The 19,829-nt window shown below is 38.5% G+C and overlaps 1 protein-coding gene across 1 annotated transcript in view; it reads right to left on the bottom strand.

Annotated features, from left to right (window-relative positions):
• Positions 1 to 19,829, bottom strand: part of col14a1a (collagen, type XIV, alpha 1a) — a 179,941-nt gene that overhangs the window by 31,660 nt on the left and 128,452 nt on the right. Inside the window, exons 33-40 of the mRNA XM_037677253.1 lie at positions 19,092 to 19,234; positions 18,239 to 18,348; positions 11,171 to 11,329; positions 9,189 to 9,266; positions 8,550 to 8,636; positions 3,307 to 3,360; positions 957 to 1,052; positions 194 to 247 (exon numbers count right to left, since the gene is read on the bottom strand). Coding sequence (XP_037533181.1) covers positions 194 to 247; positions 957 to 1,052; positions 3,307 to 3,360; positions 8,550 to 8,636; positions 9,189 to 9,266; positions 11,171 to 11,329; positions 18,239 to 18,348; positions 19,092 to 19,234 — 781 coding nt within the window. The remainder of the gene's footprint in view (positions 1 to 193; positions 248 to 956; positions 1,053 to 3,306; positions 3,361 to 8,549; positions 8,637 to 9,188; positions 9,267 to 11,170; positions 11,330 to 18,238; positions 18,349 to 19,091; positions 19,235 to 19,829) is intronic.

The raw sequence follows: 19,829 nt of genomic DNA, 5'->3' as shown, positions 1-19,829 counted from the left end.
TATATATATATATATATATATATATGCATAATACACACAAACAAAACAAAAAAACATCAGGTGGGTTTGTTCTAAAAGTTACAGCTCTGTCTGTCAGGAAATATGTGCAGCTATTGCTGTTGTGGATGGAAGCTCTGACAGCAGACTACTCCATTCGTTGCTCATAATCTGACCTTCTGTGAGTCATACGTACCACTGGTCCTGCTGGTCCGATCTCTCCTCTCTCTCCTTTGTCTCCACGAGTGCCCTGAAAAACAAACAAAATCACTGGATCTCTAAAGGACTCAAGATTTCACCAGAATTAACCAAAACCCCAGAGAGGCTGACATCAGACTTGCTAGATGACCAAACAACCGTTTTAGCCTCAGCAGGGTTCAGCAGGATTTAAACATGAACTCACAAGCGTCTGAAAATCTGTTGGAAGAATATGTCAACGCTTTTCATTTAGCAAACCAAACTACTGTGGCCTTAACCAAGGACAGAATAATACCACAAAAATCTAAGTTCATGCTAAATAATCCAGGTAAAAAATCCAACAAAGTTAAGTTAGTTCCTCTGGACGGTTTCTTTGTGTTGAACCATTTCATTTTTCATCCAAAAGACTTCATCAGTCTGAAGATCCACAACAAAATCAGTCCCATAAGTAGCACACTCACATAGTGGACCAACCAGTTTGATGGTGATAAGATGGATTCTGGAGGGGGAAATGGGGAGAGGGCAGACTCCAGAAACCATCTTATCACCATCAAACTGGTTGGTCCACTATGTGAGTGTGCTACTTATGGGACTGATTTTGTTGTGGATCTTCAGACTGATGAAGTCTTTTGGATGAAAAATGAAACGTTTCAACACAAAGAAACCGTCCAGAGGACCTGACTTAACTTTGTTGAATACGACAAAAAGGAAGAAACTTCTGTTATGTTATCATTTTACTCCTGAAACATGAAAAGTCTTACTGGAGGTCCCTGAATGGTGAGTCCATTGGGTCCCTGAGGACCAGGAAGTCCCGAAGGTCCACGTGGCCCTATTTCTCCCATAGGCCCTTGAGGTCCCTGTGAAAACAAAACAACGTGAAACTCAAAAACATGAACTTCCAATAGATTTTGTCCAAGTTTATCAAAGAAGCTTGGTGCTACAATCACTCCCAATTTTAGCTCAGTATCTGCAAACATCAACAGAGTTTTAGACATTTTGGAATTTGCTGTTTGATTGGCTGTGGTGGCCATCTTGAATTGGACTGATACAAAAAGTTTATCAGTTGTAGACATTCAACCAATGATCACTTTAAGAGATTGATTAAAATCTGTTAAGTAGATCAGGAGATATTTTTTTAATAGAGATAAACACAAGGGCAAACAGGTCCAGATGACCTGACTGAACATTGTTGGACTTTTACCTGGATTATCGAGCATGAACTTTGGTGTTCTGAACCACTTTGGCATGACTCTCAGAGGAGTTGACAGGGAAGAGGGTGGGCCCCAGAGGCCATTTTAGCACCAGTAAACTGTTTTTTCCCACTATGGAGTATGCTGTTGTGGGAATCAGTTTATTTGGTGTCTCCTCAGATTGAAGAAGTCCCTTGGATGAAGGACGAAACATCTCAACAAATAAAGAAACTGTCCAGATGACCTGACTGAACATTGTTGTCAGTCATACGATCACCGTCCATGGCGGCAGACAGACAAGCAAAAACCTTTAAACAATGCTTGATCTTATATCTTTAATCTCTAAAGAATATATAATCTAGTAAATATGGTACTTGTACAAGACTAACAGAAATGTGTTTGTTGTATTTAATTATTTATTTTAGAGTTGAACTTATTCAACACCATATCTTCTAAGTATAACCTCCAATCAAAGTCACCGATGCATCCATTGAGCCTTTGCACCGCCAGCTGCCTTTACAAAAAGCTCTACATCAGGGATTAAATTAGAGTTCTTGATCCATCTGCAGTGAGGTAGAACTCATTTTATAAGTGTTTAAAGTGTAGACAGAATTACTGCGACAGGATCCAGAGAAAAAGTTCTGAAAACCACAAGTCCACTGGAAGCAGAAAGCCAGAACAGTTGTTAACTTTGTTTATTGTTTTACCGTTCGGCCTTACAGACTGACTTCATATGTTTTCTATTTGCGACAACAATCCTATGAAACTGTGATGTTCATGAAAAAAGAGGGAAATAAAATCAATCTTGATGCATCTTATGTCTAAGAAAATAGGAAATGTGATTAAAAACTTCTGGTAACTCTCTTTTTAGTTTTGAATTTAAAACAAGGTGACTCCTTTTTTTTTTTTTACTTAATATGTTTTTTTTCTTTCGGCTGCTTTCTTCTTCAGGGGTCACCACAGCGAACTAAGTTGCACGGAGACTTGGCAATTATTTTTACGCTGGATGTCCTTCCTGATACAACCACAGACCACCGAGCTACCACAGCCCTCTGTGTGGAGCAGAGCGCTGCTATCTAGGACACCCGGAGGAGCAGATGGGGGTTAAGGGCCTTGCTCAAGGGCCCAGAGTGGGGTAAATGAGGGTGGAGACAGGTGTAGGTGCTTAACCAATCCCACTCACATTTTAATGTTGTTGATATCAGGAGTTAAACCAGCAATCTTTCGATCACAGGCCTACCTTTTCTAACCTCTGTGCCACCACTCCCCCTTACTTATTATGTATCAGTAAGAATAAAAAAAACATGTGTTCAACATTTATTATAATTATTATGTGCAAGCCAGAACAGGAAACCACATACTCTCAAAAAATGTGCATATAATCATCTAATATAGAACATATTGACCAACCTGGCAAAGCTTTTCTTATAGCTGATCATGTTTTGTACTTTTGTTCCAATTTCAGAGCACCATAACAAAAATATTTTCAAATTTGTAACTTTTTTCCCAATTCAAAGTTCATGTCCTAAAAGAAAGGGCGATGTCTTCAGTGCAGTTGATGAAAAGGCTCTATTCAAGTGTATAGTGTTCATACTTTTTTGCCTTATATAATAAAAATTATTTATACACATTTATTTGTATGAAAGCAGTGACCTGCTCTGTCCATGGATGTAGAGAGGACTGTCAGTAAGTGAAGAATGCAACAGATTACTTGTTGACTTTCAACTTCTTTGGGATCTACTATCGTTTTCATTAGGAGTAGATCTAATGTTTAGTCACAAAAATGTATAAGGTCTGCTCCTCCTGGGATGGTTTCACCTTCTAACTTGGATATAACTATAGCATATAAAGGTTTCAGACCAGCCTTGTTCGAGCACTTTTGCAGAAAATGTGTGTTCTCAATAAAATGCATATCACAAACCGTCACCCCTGGCTCCCCTCGGTCTCCTCGGGCTCCTCTTATTCCTGGTCCACCCTGAAAAAGAATCAAAAACAGATTTTAATAGAAGTTTAGGTTTCATTCAAAAATGTTAAGAAAAGAGGAACCCAACACATTTTATATTAATTAAATACAAGGAATAAAGTCATACAATAAAGTTTACATGAACTTGAACTTGGACTACTGTACCCCTACTTTGAGGTTTTTCACTTATCGTGGGGGACGTGGTCCCCAACACCCGCGATGAACGAGGGACTACATAGTACAGCTCAGTATGTACTGGGTACGAGCAGGTAAGGACAGGCAGGGTATGTAGCCTGTTTGTGCAGGCTAACAAGTGACTACATAATACAGACTGACCCATGAAGGTCCAGGTACACTCCAAGTTTGTACTAATTAGACTATTCTATATTGCCATGTAAACATTTAGCCCTGTGATGGACTTGCGATCTGTCCAGGGTGTACCCCGTCCCTTCACAGTGATAGCTGGACATGGGCACCAGCGACCCCCATGACCCCAAATGGAAGAAGTGGGTAAAAGATAATGGATGGATGTCAACATTTACACTGCTGATATATTTATATTACAGTATTATTCACTATGGTTACTTACAAATGAAAGTTTTCTCCGGCTAAATAGAGAAAAAACTGAAGTAATCATCTTTGGTCCAGAAAAAACTACTGCAGTGATAAAGCAGATTCTTGGGTGTCTTGGTTATAATTCTTGTTCAGAAACCTTGGGATAACCACTGACTCAGGTTTTACTCTGGAAAGTCATGTAAAGTCTCTGGTTCGTTCCTGTTTCTACCATCTGCAAAATATTGCCAAGCTTAGCCATATTGTTTCTCGTCCAGAACTGGAAATGTTAATTCGTGCTTTTGTTTCGTCTCGCCTGGATTGTTGTAATGCACTGTACACTTGTTTAACCAAAACCTCCCGGTTGCAGTCTGTACAGAATGCTGCTGCTAGACTTCTGACTGGATCTTCAAAATTTTGTCATATAACTCCACTTCTAAAGCAACTCCACTGGCTCCCAGTTCATTATCAAGTGGACTTCAAGCTTTTGGTTTTGACTTGGTGAGCTCTGCATGGACATAAACCAATATACATCTCAGAACTTTTCCATCTCTACACCCTGATCAGGGTTTTGAGGTCCTGTGATGAAGACCTGCTGATTGTCCCCCAGACAAAACTGAAAACTAAAGGAGACAGAGCCTTTTCTTCTGTGGCTCCAAGACTCTGGAACTCCTTCCTCAAACTCTCCGATCAGTGGACTCAGTGGACTCAGTGGACTCAGTGGCTTCTTTTAAAAGCCAGCTAAAAAAAACTCATCTTTTTAAATATGCCTTTGTTTAAATTTGTTTTGTGCACTTTTTTATTTTGTTTGTTGAAGCACTTTGTAATTTTTATCTTGAGAAGCGCTATATAAATAAAGTTTTACTTACTTACAAATGGTAAAAACTAATTATAGCACATCCACTGCAGCTCGAGACATTTCTGACAAAAACTATCACACAATTTCTAACAGAATTATCATAATCTAAAACTGGTAGCAGTTTAAAAGTGTATAGAATAATGTTTTTATGGACTGCCACCAACTTTTCAAGATTAGAGTTATTTTAAGATGGGAGAAAACCACTTGGTTATTTGGTTTAGTTGAGCTATCTATAACATTGTTAATAACCATTTCAGAAACACCACTTTAAAAGATCTGAACTATTCTTTTGATGTTCTTTAAATTATAATAATGCATCTATGATGTAACTTGCAACCTTTCCAGGGTGTAGCCCGACTCTTGCAGAGTGACTGCTGGAAAGGGGCACCAGCAGAACCAGCGACTCCCGCGACTCGGAAAGGAAAAAGTGGTTAAAGAAAATGGATGGAGGGATTTATGACTGAAAGTAAAGGTCTGCAGCTATAAACTCTGGGTTGATTCTCCGGTCCTGAGGTTTATCCGGGCGCAGACAACCCCCAGCTGCTGATCATTGGCTAATTTGTTATAGATCCTCCTTCTGTGTTTGCTTAAATGAGCCTCTCCTGGGAACCATGAAGCAGCCAGACAGCCAAGTGTCTGCCAGAAGGCTTATTTAGTGGGGAATATGAGAGGAGACGTGTAAAACCAAGACATATAAAATAAACTTTGTTTTAGTTATGTAGTTCTACTCCAGATTATTTTAATCCACATCATTTTATTTTTTTCATTAAAGCCAATGAAAAGTTAAACCGTGTCTAACTGCTCACTCATATCTGAAGTTTGTCTAATTTATTTGCCTCTTCAAATTCTTCTAAAACCTACATTACATTACATGTGAAAGAAAAAGAAACTGCACAGAAAAACTAAAATTAGCTTCCAGAAGATGCTATCAACATAATTATGGTTGGACTCACACACAAACCTTCAACAATGAATGGAAAAGAAAACACGTCTCTTACAATTTAACAGAGCAATTTGATTCCAAAGACCAATTTCCACTTTGGACCTAAAACAGCACAGGCACTGCTCAGTTTTAACAAAGACAGATGCAGGTTCAGCATGCCTTGTTGTACTAAATGTAAGGCTGATTGTTGACTGATATAGAGTATTGAGCTGTGCCTGCATTAAATGAGACGCCACTGGTCAGGTCAGCTGAGAAAACCAATACTGTGACAAACATAAACTAAAGAGTCTCTGCTGTGTGACAAGAAAAGACTTTATGATCTGGCTGAGAATGTAAACATTGAAGATATGGAATAAAATGTTTGGGATTATTGTCTGCATCATTCTTTATGGCATTAAAAAAGGTATTATCTTTGTAGATTAGGTACAAACTAATACAGATTTATTAATTTCCACATATTTCTAAAAAAAAAAATCTTCTCTTCAACAGGATGACTTAATCAAGTCAAGTCAACTTTATTTATAAAGCACATTTAAACTAGCGGCAGCACGGTGGTGCAGTTGAGACAGCTGCCGCCTCTCAGCGAGCAGGTCGCCCAGCTTCAAATCCCGGCTGGGGGCCTTTCTGGGTGGAGTTTGCATGTTCTCCGCGTGCATGTGTGGCTTTTCTCCTGGTACTACGGTTTCCTCCCACAGACCAAAAACATGCATGTTAGGCTGATTGGTAACTCTAAATTGTTCCTAGGTGTGAATGATGAAGTGACTGGTTGTCTTGTTTGTCTCTATGTGTCCCTGTGATGGACTGGAGACCTGTCCAGGGTGTCCCCCACCTCTCATACAGTGATTGCTGGACATGGGCACCAGTAGCTATGTTTACATGCACAAAATTCTTTGATTGGATTGAAATGTATTCGGATTAAATAATCCAAACGTGTCATTTACATGAGCACAATCCGTTCACGACGAGCGTTTACATGCAGCGGACTTTTATTCTGAATAAAAGTACTGACATGCCTAGAGTAGTAAACTTTCCTTAAAAAAACAACAGAAGAAGAAGTTATACTTCCGGTTTTCTTCTGGGACGAACGTAAACAAACCGGATCACCCACAATGGACCCATGACAGGTTTAAATGAAGGTAGAGACGTCACTGCGCTCCCTGACTGAGCTGCAGGCAATACCGATCATTTTGAGCTCTTTCAAAGTTTCTAGTAGAAATGTTGTCGCTCACCAACCAGTTTTGCTTCCCCGACATATTAGCATTAGCCAGGTGAAAATACGTGAAGCAGACACAAGTCGCACATGCACAGTAAGGTCCGTTTTCCACAATCAGAATAAAACGATCAGATTAAGTGTTTACATGCACACCGTTCGGACTATGAATCGGCATAAACCATCCCTCTCATTCAGATTACAAATTCATTCGGATCAAGCTGAATCAACAAAGGATAATCTGAATGGGGCGTTTACATGATGCATTTTTATTCCGAATGGCCGTTCAATCTCGATTACTTATGTCCATGTAAACATGTCTGACCCCCGTGACCTGAAAAGGAATAAACAGGTAAATATAATAAATGGATGGATGAATTTAAAACAGAAGCTGTTATCAAAGTGCTTAATAAAAATCAATGGGAGTAATTCAATGGAAAAAAAATAAAAATGATAGTACTGAAAAAATAAATGCATCAAAAGAAAAACATAAAAACACAGAACACTAAAATACTAAATCAAATCACACTGTGAGAGAAAAAGTGTGTTTTTATCAGAGATTTAAAGACAGGAAGTGAAGTTTCTAATGTTGGGGGGCAGGTTGTTCCAAAGTTTAGGGCCCACGACTGAAAAAGCCTGATCTCCTCTGAGCTTGTTTTTGGAACAGCCAAAAGCAGCTGCTCAGATGATCTCAGGGCCCGAGAAGGAACATGTGGTACCAGTAGCTCAGAGGGTGCGAGGCCATTAAAGCACTTAAAGGTCAACAGGAGAATTTTAAAATGTATTCTGGTACGTACAGGGAGCCAGTGAAGGGAGGACAAAACTGGTTTAAGGTGTATTTTAACTTTTAATTTGAGCAAACGAATGATCAGGGTGTCTTTTCCTAATTTCTTTTATCTTTTATTTGCCTCCCAGTTGTGTTTAATTTCAACTTCAGATGCATGGATATATGTCTAAAAATGCAGCTTTTTACTTTCATGTACACCCTTCAGTTTTTCACATTATCCAAGTCTGAAAGAAAACAGCAAAAGTTTGATTGACCCTTCAACTGGTTTTAAGCCTTGAACACCAACTTCATCTAAAACAAAAAAGAAAATGAAATTAGGTTTATCACAAATTACTGCATCCTGAAAGTTTCCTTGTTTATTGAATGTGTAAATGTAATGAACGTTTCTGTTAAAGAAACAGACTTTCAAGGTTAGATAAAGAAAAAAGAGAGAAGGTAGACAGCTGAAGGTGAAGCGCAGTGGCTTGAAGAGTAAGCACATAAATCTCGCTTTTCAGAAATGAATAAAAGTTCAGAAACCCGTAATCAGCTATGATAAATGGAACCATCCTGTAATTAGGTTCTCAAACTAAAAGGCTTGATGCGCGCACCAAATCTCCTCAGCAACCAAAGATGCAAACAAAGATTAGGAGATAAATAAAAGACAACGAGGAAATAAAAATGTTGAACTAGTTAGATTTTATCTGGCACTGTGAGTTTTAAGATCTGTGAGGAGAAAGTGGAAACAATAAATGAACAGTATATTTCCATCCATTTATTTAGCTTTACTGGTCCCAAAAAGCTGCTAAGTTTATCATGTGAGTCTATGAGCCAACAAATCTTAGAACAAAACAATTTTTAATGTTCTTACAGGAGGTCCGGAGGGTCCCGGAGGTCCAGTGCTTTCCTGGGAGCAGGTGCAAGCATGAGGCATGGGAGGGCACTGCTCTTCAACTCTCTGAGGACACACAGGACAGGATCGTGTGTAGTTTGTAACGGTCTTTACAGCAGCCAGACAAGAGCAGCATCGTATAAATAAGCCTTAATCAGCCAGACAGGATAATGATAGTAAAACGTGCACATCAGTGGACAATTTGTCCAGGTTGGTAGAATCTACACCACAATAAAATCTGTTTGTTTGGTTTCCTTGGCTACTGACACCATAAATATTTTTTATGAAACATTCAAGTACAGGAGAAACTGCAATACATAGCAAAAACACACCAATGTAAGGAATTATTAATAAATAAAATAAAATAATCTACGAGTGTCCAGTAGCTTTAAAAAATAATGGCAACATTGTGCAGGTGAATATTGTGATTTATTGATTAAATAAATATTGCACATTTAATGAAAGTAAACTCATCTGTCTTTGTAAAATGGACAATAAAGCCAGTCCTATACGTCAAACAGATTTGATCTTATTTGTAATAAGTATTTGAAATATTATGAGCTGTTTTACAGCAAACTGATTTACTGTTCACAGGAAGGAAAACAAATAGTTTCTTACCAACGCGGGCAACTCACAGCACTTATCTCTGCTGGGCCAGGATGTGCTGCAGATGATGTCAAACATCTGCAGCTGGAACTGTAAACATAAACAAGCATGAGTGCACGTGCACACACCCAGTCAGTTCATTAATGTTGACAATAAATCAGTATCAGCTCCTGTAACACACTGCATGACTGATCAAACAGGAGTCGATTAAAAACACTGTCTGATTTTACGTTATGTAGAGATGGGTCTGTGTGCTGCTTCTGACAGGAAACAGACAACAGATGTTTTGGCTAATGTTTATAGTGCAAGCAGTGATGAACACCTGGAACGAAGTTGAGCATACAGATGCATCTTTTTAAACATCCTCACGTAATAAAATAAACTGGAGGATGTAGACTATAGTCCTGAGGAAATATATCAACCTTTGAGATTAAGAGTTATTACTCATCCCAAAATGTTAGCATCAAAATTGTAGAAGAGGCCTGCAATTTATATTCTAATGAAATCCTCCACTTGTGACTAGTTATCGTCCATCCTTTGCTTTTATATTAGACTTAAGTATCTGATAGATAACTAACTGTGTAGGAGTTCCAGTTTTTTCCCTACAGCTCTTCAACACCAGATGGTGCCAACAGGCTCACACCTGCAGACCATTATCTTGAGCTGTAGGAGTGACAGTTGATTTCAGTCCGATGCTGTGCACAGTCTGTCTACTGGTAGCTGTGCCCCTGACCACTTTACCGTTCCTAGAGTTTTGTAAAGACTAAAACCTTGTCTCATGTGTTTCAGTATTGACTCCTGTGTTCCTCCTGTGCCTTGGACCTCCCTGGTTTCATTGTTAAAGCCTCCAAGTGATTCCTCTAGCCATTTCTTGCCTTCCACCACCTGCCCACCAATCTATACAACCTTTCTGGGACCTCCTCGTTTGTGACTACTGGAACTATTGGACCCTCACCCCGGCGATGACCTTCTCCTCCGATTGTAAGAGATGAACAACATCTTGAATCAGACTCAAGGATCCAAACCATTATATTAACTCTTGTCCTTACTCTCCAGTAAGTTTCCTCACTCGCTCTCGTGCAAGGTGGGCGCTTTTTCTCCTCCTCATGCTCCTGTCCTCCTCCTGCTTTTTGTTGCTCTCTGTCTGTGTATCGGAGCTCCTATTTTACACATTTTCCAAAACTAACACTATTGTCATGGATCTGGTCAGCTGGACTTTCAACGCAATCAATACAATATTTTCAACAAAGCGACAGGGTCCTGGAGAGCCCTCATGCCCCACTGAGACGCACGCGGCAAGATACATCATGGATCCATGTGGAGTTTGGGAGCTGATGTGTCTTTCTGTATTGTCTCAGGATGATGTTGAAGATGTTTATATAACTGGAACCATGATGGCAGTGTTTCTGCTTTTTGACATCAGTGGATTCCTATGTTATCGGCTATTACAGAAGATGGAGACAGCAGTTTCGGCCATGGCAAAACTGCAAAGTCTGTGTGAAGGTTTGGTTCATGCTTTGAGTTCTTTGGAAAAGAGACGAAACGTTTCAACAATGAAGAAACTGTCCAGAGGACATGACTCAACCTTGTTAGATGGATTATTGAGCATGCAACAGGTAACTATGGGATACTTTAGACGATATCAGTCATTGCTATCATTTGAACTTCCAGCCCACAAACAGCAGACAATCTAAATAAACACTGCAGATCCACAATTTACAAAATGATAACATATGTTTTTACTAAATACTAGCCATTAATTTAATTACTGTTCTTTTATTCAACAATAAAACTGACCCCAAATACTCAAAAACAACAAAGAATGTAGATTTCGGATCAGTTTCATGTTTTTCATCCTAATATTAACACCACACAATGATTTATTTTATCTAATGTAATTGGATACTTTATAAATAAATGAATTAAACTGAAATATTTATTATGATTTCATGTTAATGCAAAAACAGCAACAAGAAGTACAGTTTGATACTGACCGGAGCACTGCTGTCCTGTTTGCCTCGGGACCGAACCATTCGTCCGAGGACCTCCACTCCATCTGTGGTGATGTTCCCGGATGCACTGATTGGCTTCTCTCCCACCACAGCGCAGTCCAACACCACCTTCACTGATGTTTTGCTGACAGTTACATGAAGCTGTACGGCAAAAAAGAGAATATAGCTGTTAAAATGTAACCCCACCCCCAAATTCCACTATATATATATGTATATATATATATGTATATATGTATATATATATGTATACATATATATGTATATATATATATATATATATATATATTATATATATATATATATATATATATATATATATATATACATGTGTGTGGGTGTGTTTTTCCTTCCTCTGTTCTGAAATGACAACAAAACGTGTCTAAAGGCAACCCATACAGATGACTGTCAGCATCTGCCTACTTATAGAAAACTGACAGAGACATGAACAAGCCAGTAACTCGGTTAATGAGGAAGGGATATGGCATTCTGGAAAAGGACAGTGATAAACTGGACTATTAGTATCTGCATGTTTCACCGTCAAGTAGGGTTTCCGTCCTGGTCATCTACCACTAAAATATCATAACATCCGTTTTAGGTCACAAGAATTTCAAAGGTGATTAATTTCTCTATGTAGAAATAAACTTCATCTAACATGTAGTTAAATAAAGTTCATATTTACAGCTGCTTTTTTTAAAATTTTGCATCTTCAAATTATCTATGTGCTTCACTGAGCATGAACGTGTGGTTTTGATAAAAAATAATAAAACTTTATAAAAATCTTCTGAGGTGCAGTCATGCTGATATTGTGTGGCATTCAGTTATGGTCCATGTTAGTATGTAGGGAATAAATACGACAGAAAAGTCTGTGGTATAAAATATGCGTGTGTGTTATCTGCTTTAATTCATCGGCCAATCTATCAAAAATAATCAGATATAAAAGATGCTGTTTTTGTATGACAACCCAGTGACAAGGACGACTGCAGCGGCAGCACAACGTGATGAAGTCACGCGCGCCTACCTGATCTGATCATGGTGGAGAGGAAGAAGTGAAAATGTCGACCGTGTGGAAGTTTTTTTTTCGTTGTCGGATTCCCAAGATTTTTGGACTAAGCTGAACTTCACCACATCGTCCCCAGTCTGAGATATTTTTCCGACGCAGCCTTACCCGAGCTACAAGCCGTCATTTCCAACATCATTGAGAAGCTAACAGCCGATAGCACTTGGGTGAGCTTTACCACAGACATTTGGACGTTGTGTTAGCCCCGTTAGCCTGATTAGCCTTACGGCAACAATGGATAGACAAAAACTTCTATCTTAAAAAGTCTGTCCTTCATGCACAAGAGTGCAGAGGATCCCACACTGCAGCTAGGAACCTGGAACAAGCCTCCACAAGTGAGACAGCATCGCAGGTGACTAATGCTAATAAATAACATTTAACATTTTTCATTTAATACAAGTTAAAGTGCTATGCATATCATATGGCTGTTACTGAATATATGTCACCAGATCTTACAGATGTTGCACAATTTTTGTAGCAAATAAGCCTAAAAAAGAGGACTATGTTCTGACAAAGGAAAGTATATTAAAAATATCAGTATCGATTATCAGCCAAATAAGTTTTAATATATTGGCAAATTGGATATTGGCCAAAAATCCAATATTGTGCATCCCTACTTTCAAGTTTTTCAAACTCTGAATTACCTGGACAACAACAGAAGGCAGCAAAATAATGATGCTTAAATATAAGCATATCTTCTATTAGGGTCATATTTGCATTGAAAAACAAGTTTATTTAAAGAAAAGTACTAATTAACATGTGAAGTCGACCTCATTGAAAACAGCTGCCACAGCTACTCAACATTTGAAAAACACAAAATTGGCTTAAACAAATTCAAGTCAAAAGATAAATATTACATTTGGTGTAGTAGTAGCTGAAAATCATCATTAACACATACTCAGATCAGTTTGTGTACATTTAATTAGCAATTGAAGAAAATTTGAAAGAGTAAAACAAATATTTCCTCACTGCAGTACATGTTACTCCTGTGTTTAAATCCCTGTACAATTGGAAAAATAAATGTAACTAGGTGTAATTTCCATTTAAGTCTCTGTTGTCTCTTTCACCAGATTCTGTTTTATGTCTCAGTTTATGAACCTGTCTGCGCTTCAAGTGTTGACAGATCCTGCAGTGTTTTCCTGCTTTAACGCACATCATCTTCATATGTAATCCTTTTATAAAGGCCACACATACTGTATGCACACACAAGCACACTCCTGATTCACTTGTCATCTTGTCTAAATAGAGATGAGCACTTCCTCTGGTCTGCCAGTCCTCCGCATCTGTTCTGTTTCTGAATGTTGTCAAGCGCTCCAACAAAGACAAAAGATAGAAAATGATGGACAGCTACTCCTGCAAATTTTCAGAACTAAGATAAAGAAAGAAAACTAAAGGCTGGTGGGCTGCTGTATGTCTGTAGAGATTAAAATAATCACAAAAGCTGCTCCTTGGAGAAGAAGAAGAAACACAACAAACAACTACAATTTGACAAACCAACACTTGTATTTCTAATAAAACATGAACTCTTTTCAGAGAACACCTTGAACTGACTGCTTCTCAACAAATCGTTTTTCATTTCTGCACTAGATACATGCCAAAGTGTCATGCAAAGTTTGGTACAAGTCAGCATTATCGTTTTTGAGGTATGACGTTTTTACATTTTTAGCGTCCCCTAGAGTTTGGTAATTATAAAAGCCGAGCCACCTGTTTAGAAGGGGAAACTGGACATATGATTTATGACCGATGTGTATTAATACTGAAATAGATCATATGTGGCCATATTTATAAGATGCTAACTAGCCTAAATATGAATAAACATAACTTGATAATCCAACATTTTTCAGTCAAGTCATCTGGACAGTTTCTTTTTTTGTGCTGAAACGTTTCGCCTTCGATCCGGAAGGCTTCATCAGTCAAGGAAACTTGATAATTTAAAGACCCTTTAATTTCCAATTTCCTGTAAAACTTTTTCAGAAACACTATTTTAGATGGTATAGGAAGGTTTTAGACTGCACAGGTTTGAGCCCTTGGAGAAGATTTTTGAAGCTATTGCACATATTGCCAATTTACATAAATAATGGTACATTTTCTAAATGTATTCATCCATAGTAAAACAAAAAAAAAAACAAAAAACACAAATAATTAAGAAGAAACATACTTATTGATGAGACTTAGATTTCTAGAGTTGCAGATCTCCAGGTTTTGATCATAAATGTAAGGCCACCTATAGGTTGATGCTGGTAATTTTTTAGTATTAGAGAAATTAGGATACTTTATTTTCCCTTTGAAAAACTTCTCAGAATCTCTGAAAGTTTAGGCTCTTTGACAGATTGGGTGAGATGATCTTGTGAAAAAATTCTTTGGGATGCTATGAAGTATGTTATATATTATTATATTTAAATTTTGCAATATAGAATAAAAATAATTGTATGCCTAAATGGGCGTGGCCTATACCATGTGACTCATAAGCCATAAAACTTTGTGACTTATGGTTTAGAAGTTAGACGACCAAATGCAAAGCCTCAGATTATGACGTCCCCCATATGTGAACGTCTTGAGAACTTTTCTCTGCTGCACATGCAGACCATAGTTAGTATCATTTAAATGTTATTTTAGTACGACTGTACTTGCGATTTGGGCTGCAGCATGACTTTTAGTTATGGAATAAAAGTAAAAATAACTCAAACTGCGAGCAGTTATCAAGGTCCAAGCCACTTGTTGCATATATACACTGGATAATCTAAACTCCAACATCCCTTCTACCCATAGTGCATTGCCACTGTCTCAACTCTTATTGGTTCTGCTCCACACCGCACCAGTTATGGGCCTGTCCACTGCCAGTACCCAATCCCACTGAGCCCGGTTTATGGGACCACCTTATTCATGGTTCCAAGCAAACTGCTCTGAGGTCCCGACTGGCTGGCAGAGTTTTGTCACTGGATGACCCGGCCAGTAAAACTGCAAACTACATCTGAACCTCCATTTCTTCTCGGATCGTGTTAACGGACAGCACCACTGGAAATGAATACATTTACCGAGCAATATCAGAGATGATGGTGCAGCATAGCTACACCCGGACTTATCAGCAGTGCCAGGTTAAAGGTCAGATTTCATTGTACCCTGCCTGCACAGATTGAAGACATCCCGTGTCGGATGCAGCAAAGCAGCCCCAGAACAGAACCGAGCCTTTGCATTTCACCGTTATTTTTATTTTCCTGTGGGTTTTAGTTTTGGGTCTGTGAACAAAGAGCTGACATGACTTGCTGTTAAAACAAGTTTCAGTTTTGTCTCATCTGCCCAAAGGACATTCTCCCAGATGCTTAGTGACTTGTCAGTATGTATTTCTGCAAATTTCAGTCTTGCATGTTGATGATGTTGGTGTCCTCCTCAGTTGTGTCCAGTTAAGCCCACTTTGGCTTAAACAGCAACATATGGTGTAACCTGACCATGTACTTTGAGGGTTTTGTTATTTTTATTACTCCTGGAGCCAAAGTGACAGGAATAAAATGGAATGGGCATTGTTTATGAAAAAACCCCAGCAGATTCCACTGAGGAGACCTGTGCTTCTGCCAAGACCAAGGCCTTTCATTCAAAGGAACTCCAAACAAGATTGGAAAGCATAGCTGAAGCTTTTGAGACATCAATCTTCTGCTCCAGTGACTTTTACTGGGATGTAAGGTTGCTGGGGAACAAAACTGACAGGTTCCCTACACTAATAAATACCTTGTGGGAATTCTGTAATTGCAGTGCTATGTGTTTCCCAGAAACACAGCTTCACTCACATATTCTGGACAAAAGCATGGCAATACTTGGCTTCAGCCACGTGTGAGTCGAAGGAGATGCCGTGAGAAGCAGCAAGAGGAAAACAGGAGTAAATTACTCTGTATTTAAGTGAGAGGTGGTGCAGTCCTAAACATGTGCATGTTAAACAATGTCGCTGTAGCCCAAAAAATAATCTAATAATCTGTTACTACTGGTTTATGTCCATATTTTTGGTAAACATCATCCCAATACTCCCAGTGGTTTGGGCTGCAGCAGGATTTTTACTGGCAGATCAACAACAACAAAACATAACAAATACAATAAGGTTCCATTATTCGCTGAATGCATGGAAACACTGTTTCTTTGCAGCTACATTTGCCTACGCTGGCTTGGACCCCTAAAAAATAGGCCATTTATAAGAAAAAGGTCATACAATCACTATTGTATGACCTTTTTCTGTTTTGATATATATACTTTATTAATCCCAAAGGGAAATTATTTGTTGTTGTAACTCGTTATCCTCATTTCATTAAGAGAAGTTATAGATACTGATGACTGTAGGCAGGAAGGATCTCTTGTAAAGATCCGTCCCACAGTGGATCCTAAGAAACTGGCCGCAGATGCATCCAATCCGTCCACCCAGACTCGGCTGGCCTCTCGATTCCCACGGGCTGTAAGACCGCCCGAATGACGGGCAGAACTCCTCCCAGAGAGATGGCCACTCCTCCCAGCAGTCTGCCGAGCTCCTCATTGCTGCGGACAGCCAACTGTATGTGCCGAGGGACGATCCTGTCCTTCCGCTGTCATGAGCCGTGTTTCCTGCTAGTTCCAGGATCTCAGTGGTCAGGCAGTTGAGCACAGCTGGCAGGTAGATGAGAATGCGTCCACAGAACATCCTTTTCAACTCATTTGAGATTTGGGGCTGTAGTTGAGATATTATTTGAGCTTTTGAGATGTTAATCAGCTGCTGTTGGTTGTAGAAAACTGCCTTGTTGCCATGGTTACGCATCAAAACAAATGTCCAAAACTAAAAAAGTTTCAGTAAAAATCCTTCCAGCTGCACAGCATCTGATACCAGAGGAAACAATCATCCAAAAAAATGTGATTTACATCCAGAAAAACAGGAATTAAAGTTTCCAAAAGCAAAATCTTAGAATGAAAGTAACAGAGCTGCTCCAACATGCAGCCACCTTGAGCGGCGCAATTCTAGAACGATATATATATATATATATATATATATATATATATATATATGATATTGTTGTTTGTACTTTATATGTTCTGTCGGAAACAGGTCTCTTGTAAATGAGTCCCCGTGGCTCAATGAGGCTAGCCTGTACAAATAAATGTTGAATGAATAACCACTAAAATTAAATGTATTACTTGAATGAATGTGTATCACCTGCTGCCTGTCATGCCAGAGTTTTAGACAAAAATCATCTCATGTTGTGAAGAACAGAGTTATTTCGGTCAAACTCTGTAAAAAAATTATGTAATAAGATTTCTCATGCAATATTTTGAGATCTTGTGAAATGTATTTGTACTCACAAAATGTTCTCAGGATGACTGAGCTACTATCAAACCAAATTTCTCTCTCTCTCTTTGCTAAATGGACTGGATTATAGCCAGTTTATGACCTAAAGCCAGTTGGCTGCAGTGGCTGTCCTAAATTGGGTTGACTTCAACAGCTCATCAGTCGTAGTGCAGTGATTACTTTCTTAGACTTTAATTAAAATCCCTTCAGTGGTTTTTGAGATATTTTGCCAAAAGACAGTTTAGAGTCAAATAGTTGATGGAAAAGTTTTAAAAATGGAACTTGATCAATCAGTTCGTTCTAATGATAAGTTTGGAAAATAAAATTTTATCTTCATGCTGCATACTTTTACTGTAATAAAACCAAGTTTAAAAACCACGGTGGAAGATGAGTTAAACACAGAATCAAGGATCGTCTTCAAGTGAAAATAACAGATCAAGACAAAAAAAAAATCCCAGCTCAACATTAAACCTTCCTAACTGGTTCCACACTTTCAGAAACGTTACACTATTGAATATTTTACAAACTTGTGTTATTTGGTGTAACAGCAAAGATTCAGTTTAGGAGTGTGAATATTAATCCTAAACTATAAAATCCTAAAACATTTAAAGAATATTTCACCGTGGAGTTAACGTGTATTCATTGACTTTGCATTTGTCACTAATGAAGTCATTTTCAGCAGCTTTCAGTAACAAACCTTGTGGAAGCTGCCGTGGAATATTTTTTTAATTTCTGATCCTTCAAAGGCGACAGTCTGGAAGTCTCTTCTGTAGTCGTAGTTAAAGAAGGACAGTGTCTTTCCAGAGTCTGTGGACAAACAGGACAAGGTTCAAAACAAACTTCAGTCATTTACGTACAAGCTGCACATTTTCAGCAACCGCTATACAAGTACCCTAATTTCACTGGTTTCACCATTTCATTGTTTTTCTCACTATAGGTGCATCTCAAAAATTACAATATCATGAAAAAGTTAAACTTATTTTGTCAATCACATCAGAAAGTGAAATTCATAGATTATATAGAGTTATTACACATAGAGTGAAATATGTCAAGCCTTTATTTCTTGTATTTTGATGATTATGACTTGCAAATATTGAAAAAAACAAAATCCGTTGTTTCAGAAAATTTAAATATTGTAAAGAAGTTCCATCAGCTGATTAACTTCTAGACATGAGTTACTAACGTCTCATTCCTCAAGTCCAGCCACTCCTGAACCAGAGACAGAGTCAGAAGCATCTTACCTGCTGAGGAAACAAATAACTGGACTGTTGCTCAGTGGTCAGATGTTTCTGTTGTTGTTGTTATATTTCTGAATTATTATTAATTTTATTCGATTACAAAAATACTGGGTGTGTTGAAATGACCCTTCCTATGCTCATACATAGCTAAGTAAATTCATGAATGGTTGGAAAACAATGGACTTCTACAAAAATAGTTCTTTAACTTCAGAAATTGGCAGCTTTCTAAACTTTCTTTGTATACTTGAAAGAAAGAAAGTGAGTTAAAATGTAAAAGAAGGAACAAAGCTGCAAAAAGTGATTCAGACTTACTGTCAAGAATTAGTCCCACCAAAGGCTCATTGTTTTTGTTGAGGATTTCCCACAATGCAAAGGGTTCCTGCGGTGTCTCAGGGAGTAAACGGAGCATCATGGAAATTGTGTAGTCAGATGGTAAACCTTCTGGGTGAAGGTACCTGGTACACAAGAAAACACACACGCACACGCGCACGCACATGCACGTTCTTGTAAACATACCTGGGGACTTTGCATCAACTTCCATTCATTTTCTATAGCCTAACCCTGACCCTTACCCTAAACCTAACCATTACAGTACATGTCTAACCCATCTGCAACTCACAACTTATCTAACCCTAACACCCCCCCCCCTCCCCCCAATGAGACTTCTCCTTATAGGGGACCTGGCTTTGGTCCACATAAAGAACAGTTGGTTCCCACAGAGCATGATTTTTTTTGTAAAATTCGTCCCTACAAGGTAATCTGAAACAAACACACACACACATGCAGCAGGGTTAGCTATGCTTTAAATCCTCATGGCTCCTGGATGTGTTACAAGTTCAGGCTGCCTCTTTTCAGCTGCTTTTCAGTTTTTAATGTTGCCTTCAACTTTTCAGACTGTTTGAAAAATAATAAACTCTTTGAAAATGGAGCAATCACACAACAGGACGATAAAATTACAGCTTGTTCACAGAAGAAACTGGAAAAGTTAATAAAATGACAACAGAGAAAAATATCATAGGAACCCAGCTGCAGAAACAAAAAGCTCCTGCT

Source organism: Nematolebias whitei, chromosome 5 (assembly GCF_014905685.2).
Source record: "Nematolebias whitei isolate Nwh7 chromosome 5, NemWhi1, whole genome shotgun sequence".
Classification (NCBI taxonomy): domain Eukaryota; kingdom Metazoa; phylum Chordata; class Actinopteri; order Cyprinodontiformes; family Rivulidae; genus Nematolebias; species Nematolebias whitei.
The sequence above is the reverse complement of the archived record's forward strand: the minus strand, read 5'-3'. Positions and strand labels throughout refer to the sequence as shown.